Below are 20,915 nucleotides of genomic sequence, written 5' to 3'. Positions count from 1 at the left end.
AATTCACTGTGGATGATTTTTGCGCTGTCCGGCTTTGAAACGCAATACTGAGTTGGGGGAAATGAGCAGGAGGAGAAAATGTGTGACACAGCACAGGGCGATGGGTGACATTTGCAATCTAAACGACTTCAAACAAAGTCGGGCACAGCGCACGCCAGCTTTGTCACGGGGGACGACTGGAGGAAACAGAGGAATGCGGACACATCAATCAAATCTTTCCAGCAAAACGGCCCAAAAGGCTCTTTTTTCCCTTCTGACACTGCATTCTCACAGTGATGCTGCCTAAGCAGTCTGTTGTGCCAGCCTGCTGAAGGGATTAGCGTGAATAATCTGTGCATCCTCTCATCCCCATCCTCCTCTGAGGACCCGCCCCTCCCCCGGCACACAGCCAGGGAACAAAATGTTCCTGCACCGGCTGGGAGGAGCCAATCACCGGCAGAGTTATTTATACCGAGCCGAAGGGAGGCTGACGCTTGCCTAGCAACACGGGAGAATGAGAGGGAGAGACCCAGAGAGAGAGAGAGAGAGCATAGCGTGTGAACCTAGGCCGGCCCACAACGACTTGCCAACAAGCCGGAGGCCATCCGTCCCAATAGTGACAGATCTGACCAGGACACTCCTGCTATGTAACTTCTCATATAAATCTTGCATTCCAGCACATAGTCGCAAGAGAGCTTTTCATTCATTCATTCATTCATTCATTCATTCATTCATTCACTGTCTAGTCGATGCACCAGCATCAAAGCTATTGTCTATTGTCAATAGTCTAGGAATCCCTATTGTCATTATTAAGGCAAAAAGTACACCTATTTGTACAGTCACAGCAATACCAACAGAGACTAGAAAAGGACAAATTTTAATGTGGTTCTGAGGTGGATTTATTTTCTATAAACTGAGGTCCACATCAGTGTTTGCATTACATAACGTTGGAGGCAGCGCATACAGTCATGCAGAGCATCAGGCAGGCCTATTTACAAACACTTAAGAGTCATGTCTACATGTTGTGATCGTGAAAATACAGACACTTACCATTGCTTGTTCAATCTTGTTGTCAATAGCTACCACACTTGCACCCGAAGAGCTGAAAGACAAAAAGAAAAACTATTTGAATTCCTGCAACACAAACATGTACAATATAGTGTAGTCCAGACTCAGACAGTCCATACAGTATTTGATTCAAATATATTTCCGACAGTGTCATATTGACTTTTTAATCTCCACTCTGAGCTATTAAATCTGTTTTTTTTTTATGGCAGATGTGACTGACATTGCCAGGCTTAGGTGAAGGGGCAAAATGAAATATGTGGATATACCATTCATTTTTCATGATATAAAGAGTAGCCTATAATCAGTAACATATTATGATTAGTATCAGCCACTACACAAACCAAATGGAGATCAAGATATCAAGCTTTGACTGATGGCTGTGAATGAATGAGCCAGCATTTCTCATTCAACCAGAACAGAGGACATGTTATTCTATCACACGTCGCAGGACAAGGATCCAGCATAAATCAGCAGAAAACATGCCCATAATGGGGGGGGGGGGGGAAGATGACTAGATTACCTATTGTCAACCCTGACTGATGCACTCTCAAGCACAGAGGACAAAAACGAGATAGAAAAATTCCTCAGTTGACAAACGCTAAGGTCCATCGCCACTGTGTAACATTGGGAATTCATGCTATTCCGTCCATGAAATCCCCACCTCCAACCCGGAAAAAAGCCAAATATTCAAATGTAGAAAATATCCAGCGGTATAAAAGTAGAAAAATAGAGCATTCTTATTGTGGATGTGTTCTCCAGGCGATGCAGAGCTCTCAGCTCGCTGCAGCCGGGAGGGACAGCCTGCTAGCGCCGCAGCGGAGTACAAAGACTGAATGGGAGACAGGCTGGAGAACTGCAGACTCTCGCTCTCCGGATAATGACATGCATGAAAACAACGCGGCGGTGCAGCCGATTGGCGGATAACTGACTCATTTGCATAATGTATGCGATAAACCCGACCCGGATTGGCCGAGAAGCAATGTAATAATCCATGCGCCATCTCATCTCGCCTACCTGGTGCTCGTCCGCTATAAAAGCCCACACCGCGCATCAGGGAACGATGATGTCAACTTGACAGAACAGACAGACAGCTTCGACTGTGAACACGCAGGACAGCTCGTTTATAGAGGGAAGCTTGCTTTTGACTGTATTTACCATACTACTGGCTCACTACTAGACCACCAGACATGACAAAACATATCAAAATGCGACGTAATTTGTTGTCTTGTTGTGAGGGTAAATGTCCGCGTTTGTCTGCTTATTGGTGTTTTGTATCAAAGCTTTACTAAAGAAATAAGCAGTTCTGCAGTAGCCTATGTTGGGAAAACTGGTCGACAAGCATAAACTGCTATCATGTAAAACAATGCTTCCACCTATCGGTTGTAGAGGGCACCATGGAGGCCACACACCATGGTGTGCAAACGGTGACCTTTGATGATTGCTGAACAGAAATTGTGCGTTCCTTCCTACTGTACAAAAAGAGTCTTCTCGATGAAATTCGAGCATAGTATGCAACCAAACGCAACTCTGTGACAAATTCAGGCAAAAGATGACTGGGGCAATCCAGCACTTTGGTGTCAGTTGTGAAATAAGAAGACCAACAGAGATGTAACAATTAATCGATTAGTTGTCGACTATTAAATTAATCACCAACTATTTTGATAATCAGATTAATCGGTTCCATCTTATTAAATGTGAATATTTTCTGGTTTCTTTACTCTCTGTTCTGCGAGCGATAGTAAACTCTTTGGGTTGTGGGCAAAACAAGACATTTGAGGACGTTATCTTGGGCTTTGGGAAACACTGACCAAATTTATTTCACCATTTTCAGACATTTTATAGACTAATTAACTAATCAATCGAGAAAGTCATGACAATGAAAATAACCGTTAGTTGTAGCCCTAATAATGAAATTATCTTTTTTTAAACTGAACGTTAACAGTGAAAGTTGACAGAGTTAGTGTGCACGCTGCTGTGTGGAAGCTAAGCTCCTTTGTCCTCTTTAGCGGCCGGTTCATCAGTTGGAGATGGGAACACTCTGTTCTCTGCACGCTGCATAGAGCAACACAGACAACTCCTTTTCTAAATGACTGACAATGGCCAGGTTTACAATGAATTGCCGGTTTACAATGAATAATTTAATTCAATGGAAACAGTCTTATATGAATAAACAAGCCTTTCATTTTGACAATTTGTCATCTAAATTGAGTCATCTCTCATAACGAGATCAAAGTGAGTATAAAACGACTATCATCACTATGATTAAGTCCTTATGTAAATATAAAATATAATAATGCTTCATTTTCTATTAATTCGCCTACAAAAGACATTGGGACAATTCTTTTTTGGTCCAGTTCTGTGCTGTATATATTTTAGGACAACCAGAATGAAAATGTCATTATTATAACCAATCAGGCTATGGCTTTAGACAAACACATGACACTTGTTATATGTTATACAGTATAATAGTGTAATAGCATTGCATTCAGCTCCACAATGCAATGCTATTACAATTGGAAGAAAAGGCAGAAGAGGGAATCCATTCTGACACGGTAATTGTCCACAAAGTGGACATGTCTGAGGTCTTGTGGTACCTTTGGTTTGTCATACCAGACTGTTATATATCTAATGCAGTGCAGACAAGGCTGAAGTAAAGAGCTTACATTTTCTCAAACAACTGAAACCACTACTGATATTGGTTTTGTCTTTATAGGGCTACTACATGTGTGATTGGTGTAGTATTTAACTCAAGCATGCTTAAAATACATAAACGAGCATTTTCTTTTAATTTAGGGCTAATAATGAGCTGTACTTCACTTTCAAGTAGTAGCCAAAATCCATCGTTAAGTGTCGTTATAAACACCGATGACATAAAGCAGGCATATTCCATACCCCTTACTGAACAATCTTAAAACATATGTGGGTTTTAATGGTGTGAAGGTTTAGATGTAGAGGTGTGACTTTATAATGTATGAATAAATAGGACACAAAGAAAGGGACTGCAGTATGGCAAGACAGTCAAAAAGAGTGAAGAGAAGACTGACACAACTGTGCCTAGTGAGTTTTTCATTGTCACGTAGAAAATAAATAAACCTTCTTGTGTTTTCTGACCATAAATACCCATTTAGCTTTTATCAGTAGGAGGTAACTGAGCTGTGAGTGCTACTCATTCACATGTTTGATTGGTTTAGACTGGACGAGGAGCATATTGGTTCTTAAACTGTGGGTCTAAGTACCATCGTCACGCTCTTTGACCTCACGTCAAGAAGTCCTCTCAGGTCACCTGTCCTGCTCTAAGCACCTTAGTGGTGTTATATCGGTCTCTGGCTGGAACATTCAGGTAACAATACCAGTTTCATCATGAGGGCAGTGTGTGTGTGTGTGTGTGTGTGTCAACATGGGAATAGAGATAAGCACTCCGTCTGTGAAGAGCTAGGATTTCCTCATCCTTCTTGTTTTGTAGTAATTGATTTCCTCCCTCGTGGACTTTGTCTGTGAGCTCAGAGGAAGTTGTGATGGATGGAGTGCTGACAGCATGCACACAGACCTTGTGGTGAATAATCAATTTCTTCCAAACAAAGGAATAGTGTCACTAGTGTCATATGGTATTTATTCACATGTGCTTGGAATACGGGTTGGAGTCAAATACTGAAATAATTTGGTGGGGAGGTAAAAAAAATAGGGCTTTGGGTGTAGTTAACATATAAAGGTAGGGCATGTAGGTTGTTGTAGGTTGTAGACTTCATGTAATGAATGTAGGACAGGCTGTATATATTCTGATTATTGCCTTTGGGAAACTGAAGCCTATGGGTGGCCTTAGGGTGGCAGGGAAGCAGATAAGAATTGATTTGACTGATTTCAGAACTGGAAATATGATGCTTATCTACAGTACTTGATATTGGAGGGAAGAATGAAATTGAAACAGGCAGGGGAGCTGCACTTGGTCCAGTCAGGACCAACATCAGCCAGCCATGCTTTCATACTGGCACACACAACATGCACGCAAGTGAGAACATCATGTCCTCAAATACACGGATAGGCCTTCAGGGCAGCAGAGCGGGAGTAACTCAGTTTGAACATGTTAGGTGGTGTGCCATGATACTTCGGCGCAGGTAGAGGTGAGTGCCAATTTCATGCACCGCAGAATGACATTATTAGTATTACCAAGTTTGATTTGAAAACCACGGGTGTTTAATCGAAAAATGTCTTCACGACAGCCCTACTTCCGTCGTTGACACTCCCCACTGGCACAGGACAAAACAACATTAACCCTCAGTTCTAGTGAACACCACCACCGATGACGACAAGCAGCGGCCCGAGATGCCACAGCAAAAAGGCATTAACGTTGCTTAGCTAGTTTCAACTCCGGCCTCAACTCTCTGGCTGCCGCGGCGGAGCCGACCCCCGACCCCGCTCCGCCACCCCCGGATCCCCCGACAGCGCGACAACACGACAGCCATCGTTACCTCTTCAGATGCTTCTCCAGCTCCCAGAAGAGCAGCTTCAGGGCCATCTTGTCCCTGCCCAGCACTCCTCCAGCCCCGGCCAGCCCCTTCTCTCTCATTGACGCTCTTCTGCCGGTCACACGCTCCGGCTGAGCGAAGGGCCCCGACACCCAAAACAAACAACCCACCACTGCACCTCCTCTGTCCTCCTCCCCGACCGTCTGACCCGCGCCCTCTGGCCCTGACCCCCCGCTCCCCTCGCCTTCACATAGGGGACCCTGGCCAACAATGGGGAGCTGGACAGAGCTGTGTGTGAGATGGGGATGGGAGTGGGAGATGTGTGTGCATACAACGGGAGCGCGCGCTGGTGTGCATGTCCTTATGATGATCGCCCCCTTACTAAGACCTAAGCCCCCCCCCCCGTGCCTCAAACACATATAGATTCTCATACGATTGGGTGCGTGGAGAGGAGACATAGGAGGGTGGGCGGTGATGTCACTGCATAAAGCATCATGAGACACCTCCCCCCCGTGTTGTTATATAAACTGACAGCAGAGATGAGGTTGATCCGTCCAATGGGATGAGCCGCTTTCGACCACACACCCCGTTAGCGCGCGCACGGCTGGCTACAAGCCACTCCCCTTAGGTCTTCAACCTCTCCCTATTTAAGAACTCCGTCCTCCTTTCCTGCAATACAGTCTGTATTGTTGAGGGGGGCAGGTGTAGTACTGTATGTTGATTTAAGCTCCTCTTATCTGGTTTTGGTGGAGCACAAAGGGTTAATTGGTCCTCCTCCTATCCACCACCACCCCCGTAAAAGATAATGAACAGCCACCCCTTGCATCCCATTTACTTCAAGTTTTCTCACACTGGACAGATTGGACCCCTCCTCCATTTATCTCAAGGAGAAAGTGTGTTTTACTAGTCCTTCTGCCTGTAGCTATCCTGTCACTTCTCATTAAGACACCCACACAGCGCGTGGGTCTCCACTGGAACACGGCTCACATGTACCTCCATGCTCCCACACAGGCGTGCGCGCCGCCGCGGCCGCACACGCAGTCCCCATCACCATCTGAACAAAGACGATGGAAACAAGACGGCCGGCTGGCTGACAGATCAGACAAAGAGCCGAGGAGACCTGGACACACTCAAATCACGTACGCCGTACCTCAGTACTGCTGAACAGAGCAGCATCAATTACTGAGTGGAGGAACTGTAGTGAACAAAGGGGACCTGGTCGAAGATGGTGCACGGTTGTGCGGGGCCACAAAATGGTGCCGAGGGGCACAGTGCAGTCGGTATGTAGTTGAGATTCAGCTCACCACAGCCGGTCTAAATTGATGTGACTCTCATGCAGTGAAATGAGCGACCTCATTAGGTGAAGGTCAAGTCTTTTCTTCAAGCCGCTGTATCTGATGCAAGAGACCGTAGAGGGTGAGAAACACCATGACACAAGGAAAGTGAAATGTGGGAAACTGTCACTTGATGACCACGAGCACCTAGGATCAACCTAACTTGATTGATCTTCACATAGTACTGTACATGCAGATTCTGGACAAGTCTGTATAAGCACTCTTAGACCTCGAAGCCCAAAACCGATCTGAGGGAAGCATTCATTGTTCTGGAGACTGGTTTACTTTCAGCCAATCGCTGAAGCTGCAACAGTTTGTGCTCGGCCAATAGCGAGAGACCTTAAAGCCTTGACATCACAGATTGTCCAAAGTGGGATGCTCTCATTCATTACGAATCCACTTGTCCAAAGCTCCTCCGTGTGCGTGTGGCTGACCCAGATATTACCTAACCACTGTTACTGTATGTACGTATATATACGACACTGTGTAAGTCTGTGAGAGATTCACAGATTAGAGCACAGGGAGAACACCAAGTTAACGAGGAACGTGGACGTTAAATAACCTGACAGTAACGAGTACGAGCCAAGACGAGAAAGTGTTTCAATCATTGCAATGCAACGTTCAAAAGTTCGGCACTGGGCAAGCCAAGCTACCTCATACTGATGTTAACAAATATGTATCAGACTAGCTGGGTAATGAGCTCTAATCCTTGGCAAAGCGTAGATGAAACAATTAAGAGGCAGAGCCAATTATAACTCTCCCTTAAGCCAACTACCTAACCATCATTATAACTCTCCCTTAAGCCAACTACCTAACCGTCATTATAACTCTCCCTTAAGCCAACTACCTAACCATCATTATAACTCTCCCTTAAGCCAACTACCTAACCATCATTATAACTCTCCCTTAAGCCAACTACCTAACCATCATTATAACTCTCCCTTAAGCCAACTACCTAACCATCATTATAACTCTCCCTTAAGCCAACTACCTAACCATCATTATAACTCTCCCTTAAGCCAACTACCTAACCATCATTATAACTCTCCCTTAAGCCAACTACCTAACCATCATTATAACTCTCCCTTAAGCCAACTACCTAACCATCATTATAACTCTCCCTTAAGCCAACTACCTAACCATCATTATAACTCTCCCTTAAGCCAACTACCTAACCATCATTATAACTCTCCCTTAAGCCAACTACCTAACCATCATTATAACTCTCCCTTAAGCCAACTACCTAACCATCATTATAACTCTCCCTTAAGCCAACTACCTAACCATCATTATAACTCTCCCTTAAGCCAACTACCTAACCATCGCAGAGCCAATTGATTCATTCCAGCACCTTCCATTTTCTCAATCCACATGAGTTTGAGACAATGTGAACACAAAAGAAAATGGCGTTCCTGGCCGTCCTTGCCACACCCTGAGCGTACAGTACACATTGCCAGGAGCTTACATAAGGGCGATGTGTGGTCACAGTGTGGTGTCTCTGTGCAGCCTGTACTGACCATGTGGATGCGGAGTAGAAAGAACAGAGAGGTACGATGCCCTGGGTTTCCCACCGAGTTTAAAAAGAAACAAAATACTTTCATCCCAGAATGAAAAATCCACTGGTCCATTCAGAAAAGGGACACGTAATTCTTACATAATGACTGATTATAACACTAAATCAAAACTCTTTTGAAAACCGAAGTCCCTAAAATGACAAAAAAATCTGTCCTCATTGGATTCTCCTGTATTTGACTGTATTAACAGTGAATCTCAGGTAATGATTTTTTTTCTAAATATTTTAGAGTGGAGCCCTTCAAATCATAAACAGAATTATGACAGCTAAGATGAGGTTTAAATTTACACAAGAAGCCTATGCCATATCTAACCCTAACCCACAGTTCAATATGTTTTCATTAATATCAATCTGTTTCGAAGTCTCTCAACCTATATATATATATATATATATATATATATATATATATATATATATATATATATATATATATGTAATCCAAATAAATACACACAACCCTGAAGAAGAGAGGCGAGATGCTATAAAGAAAGAGACATGCAGGAACAGGGAGGGGAGGAGATATGTAGCGGCTAACTGCTCGGTGCTGTAGAAAGTGAACGATCGTTACAGTGCTAAGAGCAAGCTTCAATATGCCTTCTAGCCAAGTTGCTGTTAAGTTATGGCCTCCATCTCCCTCCTCCCCTTTTCATCTCCTGTCTCCTCACCTCCTCCCTTCCTCCAACTGCTCTCTCACTAAAGTGCCCAGCTGAGTGTAAGTAACGCTTCCGCCTCACTTCATTGTGTGGTGTGATGGAGGGCGTAGGGAGCCATCAATCAGGCTGCAGTGTGTGCTTCTGCAAAGGACCCAACTCAGTCAATACTGTAGCTGCAAACAATAACAACAACAAATGCAGTAATATCTCTGTCCAAGCAATGTTACTCTTTATTTATCACACTGCAATACTTCCAGCAGTGTTGTGCTTCCCTCTTGACATTTTTAGACAAAGTTGTACTACCCTCTTCAACCTATCTACCATTGGAAGTGAATATAAACAGGACAAGCCAAATAGTTTCTAGAGGCAGAAGATGGGAACTGTTCACCAGGAGATTCAGAAGCTATTAAGGCGATGCCATTAGCCGACAGCCAGACAAAATGGGGGAAAGTGATGTAAGTGTGGCGGGTGAATGCACACTCACACACAATGCACACAATGCAAAGATGGGATCAGCGCCAAGGGGACCCAAAAAGCAGGGACGAGCTGTGATTCAGAACACGAGCGCACTGGCTGTCCTGTAGACTAGAGGACGCTGGAGTGGGAGCAGAGGATACAGGAGGTTAGGTCGCGGGCTTGGTCGGACAATCGATTGACGACACCCTGCACATCTCTCTTTCCATCTCTCCTCTCGCATCCCTTTCTTTCTCCCTGTGACATCAGCGTGTATACTGCGCTGTGATTCGTCCGCTTCATTCTGCATCACTTGCCCTGAAGCAGTTGGAGATGTGAGCTTGTGTGTGTGTGTGCCTGTGCAGAGTTTGTGCATCCCGGAACGGTGTGTGCCAGTGTGTTGTTTTTTCTTTTTTCTGCAAGTGTGTGTGAGGCTATGCAAACTGGAGGAAACCAGTTTCAGAGGCCTCTAACACACTGGCATTTCTGCAACAGAGAGCTCTACATTGGGATTTTGTTTTGCATACATACTGTATTGCGGTTGCGATATGAGTCCCGATTTTAGTGGGAATGGTAAGTTTTGCATTTCATTTTCACTGAAAAAACAAAACAAAAATAAAAATGATGTGATATTTACTGGGGTCTGTAGTACCAAACTAGCATGTTCCCTTACGTCTGGAGAATGTGATTTGTAGGCCGGGGAAGCTCTAGCACTGTGACACATTTGACCTGTATCCAAAAAAATGCAGCACTCTCATTTCACATATTACAAAGATTTTTGGGTTAGCCTACATGAGTGATGGTGTAGAGTAGACGAAACACCCTTATGTTGAAAATCAAGCACTTTTCATAGATCGTATGGAAATCCAAGCATATCCCTAACCTTGAAAACATGACGTTAAAATCAAGCATTTTCCAAATGTTCAAGATTTTGCATGAACCCTGCATTTAGAGATTGTGCAGATGAGAAATAGAGGCGACGGCCAGTTCTACATCCGCTGTTCAAGGGGATCGCCGAGTGAACTGACACCACTGTCCAAAACAAACATCTAATTTGTTTGCAATTGAGGATAAGTCAGTTTATCTTTACACAAACACACAGAGAGGAAAGAGACGCAACGCCCAAAAACTCAAACAGCTCTCACGGCACCACAGGGTTTCAGGGCACCCGCTCTTTGGAGCGTAAGTCAATCAGTCTCTGCCGCGCACGCAATGGGTTACATAATGCAGTGCCATATGGGCCATGAGAGAGAGAGAGAGAGAGAAAAGGGAGGGAGAGGGGGAGAGAGGGGGACAGAGGGGGAGAGAGAGAGAGAGAGAGCGCGGTATGGAGAAGAAGTCCAAACAGGCCTTGTTCCATTGATAAATGAGGTTGTGAACTTTCAACACCTCAAACCTCCCCCCATCCCCCATAAAGGGTTAGACCTACACTTCAAGGTTTCTCATCAAAGAGAAATTACGGGCATTTACAGCGTCTTCATATAGTGTGGTATGTGACAGCTGATCTATCTGGAAGTTGATCCCAAGGAACATACATTCATGCATGTGTGTGTACACCAACACACACAGGGAGGGAGTGGGGAAACACTGACCTCTGACCTGGGGTTTTGAATTGGCACAAATACCAGAGATTAAACTGATTAGAACAAATCCGGCTAAGGCCTGTCAAAATCAATGCAGACCCCCCTCTAGCAACTATCTAGATACACCCCCCCCCCACACACACACACACCAAAAATGGCAAAGAGTTGTTTGTTTCTCTATTTGTGTTTCTAAGTGCTTTTATATGTACCGGTATGCACAGGCACGTACACACACAAGCCATTTCCTGCTCTATGTTCATGCTCCAAATTTGGATCCTACCCATGCCTACGCACATCCATTCATTACAATGTATAGTATTATACAATCATACTGTATATTACGCAACCATACGATCACACAAGCAACATAACAGACGTAGCAGGTAGTTACGTTACTGATAACTCAGTCACATGGACCTGCACAGTGCACACTGTTTTTGTCTGAAGATTTGACAAGCCTGTTTGAGGGGTGGCTTCCTATGTAAACGGAGCTGGAAAGGCGACTATCTGGCTAACTACATTAGGAAGAGAGCAGCGGGGTCATCGGAGAGCTGCTCTGCTCCTTGGGTCGGGCGGTGGAGAAACATCGCCCTAGGCGCTGTGCAATGTACCGGCCTCATGGGGCGCTATGAATGTGTTGAAACAGTAGTAAGGGTCAAGGCCCTGTCATACAGCCATGAGAATTGGCTTTAGTGGGAATTTTATATATTTTTTTACTCTTTACTGAGAAGTCTGTTCCTTACTGGGAAGTCTCACATGTTCAGGGAATAAATGTTCTATAAATGTTTGCTTTCGCAGGTAGTGGAGTGGTCACGTTAACGTCTATGAGTTCGAATCGTTTATTTGCCCCCTTCCCTCCCCCCTCCCCTGTATGTCTGCTCTAGCCTGACATCACCAGGCCAATTCGCAAATGCGAATGAGTCTGAAATCTCAGTTTTCAATTTCAATTTCCAAGGGGGGTTACCGACAGGCAGGTAGACAAGTGCCCCATGAATACACGGCCGGCGCTCTATGCGTGGTAATCATGGAAACATTTAAGTTAGCTTAGCATAATCATCATTTTATAGCTTAGCTTAATTTAAAACTATACATGCCTGATGATACAGTCTGATGATGCTCTCTGCCATGCGTAAGCCCTCCTGTTCATGTCATGCTAACTGTTTAAGGGTGAGTATTTGGTGTTGGTATGACCGGTATGCACGGATGCTCCACTGTCATCATCATACCAAATGCCTGTGATTGGCCCTGCAGTTTTCAGGCCGGGTGGAATTCTGTTCAAATGGGAGGGGGGCCAGACGCATCTGCCAGAGCTATAAAACATGAGCTGGCAGATTGGTCAGGTTCCCAGGCTATGTCCACTCAGCAGTCAGGGTTAGGGTTAGGGACAGATTGGTTAGGTTCCCAGGCTATGTCCAGTTTTGTCCACTCAGTAGTCCAAAAATAAGAGTGATGAAGCTGGAATGAAGAGACAGACCTATAAAATAAGATTTGGAATTTCACCCATACACTCACAATTCTTTCCTTAATATAACTTGCAGAGGATTCATCAGTCGTTTTACATATCTCGTATTAGACTGCCTTCTTTGGTCCACTGGAACACATTGACAATTTCCATTTAACACGTTAAGTGCCATAGCCGAGATATCTCGTCTTACATAATCCAACGCTTGAGTGCCAGAGCCGAGATATCTCGTCTTACATAAACATTTTTTTTTTTTGACGGTGGGACATCAATCAACAACTTTTACATCTTCGAGATCACTATTGGAGCAAGAGAATGTGTATAATCTATTTTACCGACCCACTAAGTGTTGACAGTGCTCCCCCAGACGAGCGAAATCAAAGAAAAAACTGCCGCGGGAGCAAGCCATTCAAGGAAATGGCGAGGCGATTTTACAGTAATCCATTCCAGACTTGTCTTGCCCGAGAGCGGCCGCGCAGGCAGCAGCACACAGAGAGCGGAGAGCGATTTGCAAAATAGATTATAGGTGAAACACACTTTGAAACACCTCAGAAAGGCCAGAATCAACATCTGCCCATCGCCCACGCATTCCCCGGCCCATCTTGACTCGCACAAGGAGCGTCCGCACGCAGGCAAGCAGGCAGGCAGGCACGCAGGCAGGCAGCAGCAACGCGCTTCTGACACGCCCGCTGTAGAGCCAGGAGGAAGGAGGAGAAGAGACACGGAGGGAGGAGTTTGAATGAGAGGGGTGTTTCCTGTTGTTATGGAGGAAATTACTGTTCAAAACTATTGTTTAGAATGTCTGACGGTCTTACTGATGCCAAAAATATCGAATTTCACAAAAAGCCATTTATCTCTGAATAAATTTCCAGACGCTGAAACCATGCTGTACTCAACGGCTAATATCTACATAACTACTAACTCTACAAACTAACTCTTTTAGACAGAGAAAGCACACATTCTATTAGTTATTTTTAGATGATTGGTGTTCATGAATTCTTAACAGAAAATAATCCTCGGCTCTTGTAAAATGAGCCAGAATCCTCAAAAAAAAACCTGGCACAACTTACCTACAGGATGAAAAAATGGCTGGCACTCAATGTGTTAAAGAAGGGGTGGCCAAACTTTTTTGGTTGTGGGCCGCATACAGAAAAATATAAGGAGTCGCGGGCCAAACAATATTAAGTGCGGCAGTTTTTGCTGCAAAAAGATTGGACCAGAAAACCCTTGTGCCATCAAAAATTTAATTTCTACCTAAATAAATATATGACACATACTGTAGTTTATTGATGTGCTCACCTATTACAATGAGTATTTCTGTATGTTTTCAAAATTTCTTTTCCTGTGCCAACAGGTTAAGACAGAGATAATTTAACATAACATTAGTATTAAACATTCTTTTTTTTTTATATAAATAGACCAGGTCAGGGTACTCAAGTATAACCCATTTTCAATGGTTTTAAATTGAAAAAACGAAATGGAGGGAATCCGTTTTTTTGCTCTTTCTTTTTTTGTTTTCCCGTTTTTTCCCGCAGTTTGGCCACCCCTGATTTAAAGCATTGCTTACAGTATGTATCACCCCTGCAGAAGCACCAGTCATCAGGCCTCCATATAACTAACTTAACTTGAACAAGCCAGGGTTAACAAAAACCAAGAAACGCTGCCCCCATATTTCATGTTAAGACATTATGAGCATTTTATATAAAAAGAAAAAGTAGAAATTCAAGTCGTTGATTACCATAATTATCATTGCAGGAACAAACAAACAAAAAGTAACTACTACCTAACGAACCACAACAGAAGCAGAAGGCTTCTACTAAAATATGAGCAAATACACGTATCAACAGAGGGAATTAAAGGCTTGTCTCCAATATAGGCCTGCTTCTAATAAAGGCCTGATACCCTGTGCAGTTGAGGTAATATGAAGAGAAAAGACAGTAGTCCTTTCCCTGTTGTTTGCTGCTTTGTGGGGACAGAAGAGGACACGTGTGAGACAGGTCAGAAGGGGAAAAGTGATGGAAAAGAAAAGAGAGGTGAGAGAATGAAAGGAAATGACAGGTTGAAGACAGGAAGAGCGAGCGTGGCACAACCAGCTGAAACCACAGCTCTGGCCTTGTATACCGTAAATTCCGGACTATAAGCCGCACCGGTGTATAAGCCGCACCTGCAAAGTTGACTATTTTTTTCTTATATAAGCCGCACCGGACTATAAGCCGCGGGTGTTTTAATGTTTTTTTTTTTTTTTTGTGTTTTAATGTTTAATTACCATATGTAAGGGTTCATGCAGAGGGGATTGTCGGGAAAGAGATGGCTGTTTGAGGAAGCTCCCATTTATTAACATTTCAACAAAACAACATAACACAACACCACCTGTGTTGTTTTTTACAGTGCACACAGTGTCATACAGTGTGGTGAAAAGAGGGCAAGAGAGGAAATTAAAACTTATTATAGTTATATAGGATTTATAGTTAGAAAGAGTGCTAAAAAAGAGAGATTTTTTTTTTTTTTTTTGAAAAAATCCATAGATAAGCCGCACCGTTATATAAGCCGCAGGGGCCAAAAAAGGCCAAAAAACGGGAAAAAAGGTGCGGCTTATAGTCCGGAATTTACGGTAGTTCCCCCTGACTGTAAAGCCTAAAGCTAGAGGCACAACTACTCATTTAGAATGTTCACCTCCCACCACTTCACATGTACACACACGTGTGCACATATCCCAGAGCACAAAGATGACATACACATGCTCCCTTGTGCTGAGAAACACACAGACACACTAATACACACCTCTAAGCACCATGATGGGTGAAGCCATAAACACAAACACACACATGCACGCACACGCACACACACACACACACACCCTCTCCGGCCCGTGACTGTCTTCAAGAAACTCTCTCTGCACCCTGGGGGCACAAGGCGAGCAAACGTGACACCCATCTCCTCGGCTCTGCAACCCGCCCTACCCACCCACCCTAAAAGTGAATGTGCCAGGGCCTGGCCCCACCCACCCACCCTAAGGCCCTACCCACCCACCCTAAAAGTGAATGTGCCAGGGCCTGGCCCCACCCACCCACCCTAAGGCCCTACCCACCCACCCTAAAAGTGAATGTGCCAGGGCCTGGCCCCACCCACCCACCCACCCTAAGGCCCTACCCACCCACCCTAAAAGTGAATGTGCCAGGGCCTGGCCCCACCCACCCACCCTAAGGCCCTACCCACCCACCCTAAAAGTGAATGTGTCAGGGCCCTACCCACCCACCCTAAAAGTGAATGTGCCAGGGCCTGGCCCCACCCACCCACCCTAAGGCCCTACCCACCCACCCTAAAAGTGAATGTGCCAGGGCCTGGCCCCACCCACCCACCCTAAGGCCCTACCTACCCACCCTAAGGCCCTACCTACCCACCCTAAAAGTGAATGTGTCAGGGCCTGATGTGCTGATCTGACTGCATCTGAAATTACAGATGGACTTTCAGAGAGAGCGGAGCAGAGCCTGACATCATCACCCCTCTGTCATCTTAGCTAGAATGCTACAACTAGAAGTTACTCTGTAGTAGGGCTGCAACTAATGATTATTTTCATTATGGATTCATCTTTCGATTATTTTCTCGATTAATCGCATAGTTGTTCGCTCTATAAAATGTCGGAAAATGGTGAAAAATGTCCTGACCAACAGTCCACAACCCAAAGATAATCGGTTTACTGTCATAGAAGACTAAAGAAACCAGAAGCTGGAACAAGAGTTTTTTCTTTGTCTAAACGATGATTAATCAAACATGTGCGATGCTACATGAAAAACCATATGCACCCACGATGCACAAACGTGCGATGCTACATGAGAAACATGTGCTTAAATACATAAAAATAACAGCGTGCCAAAAATGCTGTGAAACAAACTCGTTGGGGATACAAGCATGCATTTCATTGAGTTTTTAATGAGATATATTTTGGTTGTAGAGTTAAAACTACTTAACAAAAATAATATGTGATTGGAATGAGGCCAGTAAGCCTCATACTGCAGACTGAGAAGCATTGGGGGATCATTAGCTGGGTTTGTGGCTTGAATTGATACAAACGGGAGTTGCAGTGAACACATTTGCTTGCATCCAGCACTAGACAATGTTTATCCCCCCTTTATAAACAAGCCGTGACACCAAATGGTCTGATAAATTACACTTACAACTGCTTGGCAATTAGTTGACCTTTTTGAATTGAAACAAAGGTCCAGAGCGCATGATGAAACATTAATATTATGTGCTCATTATGTCATTCAGTCAAATTGCTGCAAACACATACAGCACAATACTTGGCAGGTAGTGTAGGAACGGAAGAGTGAATCAATCACATAAAAATGAGCACACCCACTGTATTACCCAACACCCCAAAACAATGTTGGGAGTAACTCATTAAAAAAGTAACATATTACATGTAATATATTACTTTTAGCAGTAACTCAGTAATATAACTTATTACCAATAGGATTTCAGTAATATTATAGAAGTTACTTTGTCAAGTAACACAAGTTACAAATGTAGTTACATTTCTTTTTATCAAAACAAATGTTTAAATAAAGATACAATAATTTCCTAATCAATTTGTGTGTTTTTACGCAAATAACCTCTATAGATGACAATAACAAAGGAAAAGGATAACATTTACACTGACTTCAAGAAAGTTTAAAATTATTTTTCGGGATGTTCAGGGGCGGCAATGTCATTCTGCTACTCCAATTATTTTGGTGAAAGTAATGCAAAAGTACCGGTAGTGTAATAAGTAACGAGTTACTCTACACAGACAATAATATTGTAAAGTAACTAGTAATATGTAGTATATTACATTTTGAAAGTAACTTGCCCAACACTGCTCCCAAAGGATATGTTTAATGACGTTTCAAATTCAAACCCTGGGGCCTTCTGTGGAGAGCACAACACACATCAGACATTGGTGGATGATTCCTCCATGACATGCACAGAAGCTAAGGTGCAGCAGGGAAGCCATTTCCAATCCTCTGGAAGGCACATTGAGTCTCACAGCAGGGTAGGTTATGTAAAGAACTGTGTGGACCAGGCAGTGAGTGTTAATGAGGCAATGCTGCCATCTGGTGGCAGAACGGCAGTTCAACATCATCACAGTATTGAGTTTGTGGCTAACGGTCATCTCTCATGAAATGACAATTGAAATTACTAAATGACCCTGGGGCCTAATGTGATGGTCATGACTCATCATGACACACACAAGATACCTCCCAAGAAACTGGAAGCGCCAGAAAATTCAACGGTGCACAAAGACCAACCAACCAAGAATAACAATGCCCTATATGAGAAACGTCTGTATGTGCTTACGCCCATTTGCAGTTTAATTATTGCAAACACAGATGCTGCGCTGAGGTCTATACAGGACACATGACAAGCCAATTGACAGCCGTCCTCCCATAGATTAGAGGTAACAGGTTCCTATATAAACAAGTCTGTTCCTGACCTTAGTTTGACAGCCTGGGGGTTGGAATGCTGAGCGCCATACTGGTATGACAGACAAAATACCAGCTGCTTCAGAGACGTCTTCTGGTCTTACACCAACACATATGGGACTCCAAAGACATCAAAGACATGTATGTTAGGGTTAATACTCCTGTCAGTGCCCCTGACCAAGGCACTGTCAAAATAACTTGGTTGGTCCCCGGGCGCTGCACTGCTCCTAGTTCTAGGAAGGTTCCTACCTAGTAGAGGAAGGGTCAAATGCAAAGGATGAATTTCCCCACAGGGACGATAAAGGAAAACATAACATAACGTACATACTGTAACATAAGGTCAGCAGATTTTGATTCTTGAAAATAAACAGATATTGATAACTAAACAAACACTATTAAATATTGTCTTAAAGGAACACTGCCAATTTTCAACCAGCTTTGTATCATTACAAAATCAGCAGTATATCAGAAGCCTCCGTTTTCTGATATACTGCTGATTTTCTAATGACACAAAGATGATTGAAAATCGGCGGGGTGTTCTTTTAAGGTGTGTTCACAAGAACAGTGATTTTTGTTGTTTATGATTTAGTGCTCAATTATGTTGTTTATACTGTAAATGCCCTCCGAATAGTGGATTTGCTTTCTTTCACTGTCCTAACTTTGAGTAAATTAAATAATACTTGAACTAAACTATTCTTCCTTTTGCTGGGACTGTCTAGATGGAACATCTCCAAGTGACCCTGGGAGTGCCCGGACCACTTTGGGGACACATTGTGAAATATTTATACTTTATTAGGCCTGGGTATCGGTATTCAAGTGTTGACTGAAATAACCCAGTAGCAAGTCAAATGATACCTGCATTAGATCATTGTTGTACACAGATTGGGGGGGGGGGGGGGGGTCACCACAGTGTTCCTTGATTGAATGCGACGTGTGGTGGTGAAGTCGAGTGCAGTGTGTGTGAGGGAGCTGGCAGGGCAGCGTGCTGAGATGACACCAAAACATATCAAAAAGAAGAAAAATGATACCCAGCCCTACTTTCCATGCAGGTTTCCTCTTACAATAAACAGGAAAGGGCACAAGAACATTGCAATGGAATGGAAAACTCGTATAGAAGCGAGCCTTTTCCTAATAGAAGACCCAAGTCCAAACAACAACTTCCCTCTTCTTGGCAGAAGCGCTGGTCCATATTTGGGCTTGGCTGTCAGGGGGCTCCCTTGACACCACACCAGCTCAGAGTTGGATGACAGGCGGGATGTTAAAAACAGGTATGTCATTGTCAACAAAACATAAATCAAGTGACATGTGTCAAAGCGGGTGTAACTACAGGGTATGACTGGCAGTTTATCATCACTAAAACAGACGGAACAGGATCAGCAGAGACCAAAAACGCCCCCAGATCAAAACAGAACGTTTTCACATATTGACATGGAACACTAAGTCACGAGGCAAATCTTTGAAAGGCAACGAATATCTGATCTCACTGGCTCCGCCCAAATCTGCCCGTCAGAAGCCAGCTTTCAAAAGTAGCTGGAGAGCTTGAGAATGACGAAGATGAGGGCAATGCCAAACACGGAGGCTGCCGAAAGAGAAACAAGCTCGCTAAAGTGTGAGGCACACTAAGTAACGTGAAACGGCAAGCCAACTGAGAAAGCAAACGGACATGTTCTTCTTATAACTTTAAGACTGTTGAGTGAAGATTTGTTAACATGACCAGCTCTCTCTTACAGAGAGAATCCAAAGGGGGGGGGAAGCTCCAACCTGTGACTGTGACCTGATCTTGAGAAGCCTCCACTGAAAAGACGATGCATAGACGGTTTCAACTCGACATTCGACAACATAAACATTATACATTTCCATCCACCAGCTTACTTCCTGTTGCAGTGTTTGCTAGTGCAGACGTTGGGAGGCGGGCCTCCCCGGGGGGGCGGGCCTCCCCCGGGGGGCTCCAAACAGTTTCAGGGGAGGCTCAGTGAATGGAAGTGAATAAATATTACTTTAGTTATTACAAAAGGAGATGAGATAGAATAGCTGAAATGTTTGAGTCAGAGACGGAAACTAATAAATGCCTTCAGACAGACCTTTTTATGTATTTGATGTAGTCTGAAGTCAAACAGCAATATCAGCTATCTTGGCTCAATTATTGAGTGTCTATGGGATCAAATAACAATCTCGATCCCATAGGCATCTAGGAATTAATGGAAACTAAACAAGTAAACTGCGCGGGAGGCTTCCAGGCTTGTCCGAGGGCCGAGGGGAGGCCCACAGTGTCAGACTTTGAAAACCTCTGTGCTAGTGATTGTATCACTTTTACATAAAATTTAGCTAAATTAATCGAATCTCCAACACCCTTATATCTACAGTGGATGAAGCGAGACTTCCATTTACTAACATATTGTTCTCATACAAAAGAAGCATGTGAGCCATAAAGTGAAATGGTAAATGGTAAATGGACTGTATTTATAGAGCGCATTTTATATAGTCTATTGACTACCCAAAGCGCTTTTACATGAATACCTCACATTCACCCATTCACACACCGACGGCATCTGCAGCCATGCAAGGCGCTAACTGCTCGTCGGGAGCAGTTAGGGGTTCAGTGTCTTGCTCAAGGACACTTCGACACACTGCTGGGGGGGAGCCAGCCTCGAACCGGGAACCTTCCGATTCCCAGGCGACAGCTCTACCTCCTGAGCTAATGCCGCCCCTGAAAACACAATGATGAAATATATGGATAACCAAATTTAGGGATTTTATTACACCTATAAAACACCCTCAAACTACGACTATATCAAACAAACTCAAACCATAAGATCCACATAAATAAATACTGTTTATACGAGATTCAAAAGACCTGGAGGCGTTTTTGTGTTGCAGAGGCTACA

General features: G+C 43.9%; 1 protein-coding gene across 1 annotated transcript in view; it reads right to left on the bottom strand.

Moving 5' to 3' along the window:
- Nucleotides 1–20,915, bottom strand: part of LOC310772650 (TSC22 domain family protein 1) — a 34,552-nt gene that overhangs the window by 2,095 nt on the left and 11,542 nt on the right. The window contains exon 2 of the mRNA XM_083632506.1: nt 1,030–1,081. Coding sequence (XP_083488632.1) covers nt 1,030–1,081 — 52 coding nt within the window. The remainder of the gene's footprint in view (nt 1–1,029; nt 1,082–20,915) is intronic.

The sequence above is a fragment of the Poromitra crassiceps genome, assembly GCF_964638095.1.
Source record: "Poromitra crassiceps genome assembly, chromosome: 3".
In the NCBI taxonomy this organism is placed as follows: Eukaryota; Metazoa; Chordata; class Actinopteri; order Beryciformes; family Melamphaidae; genus Poromitra; species Poromitra crassiceps.
This window is presented reverse-complemented; position numbering and strand designations above follow the sequence as displayed.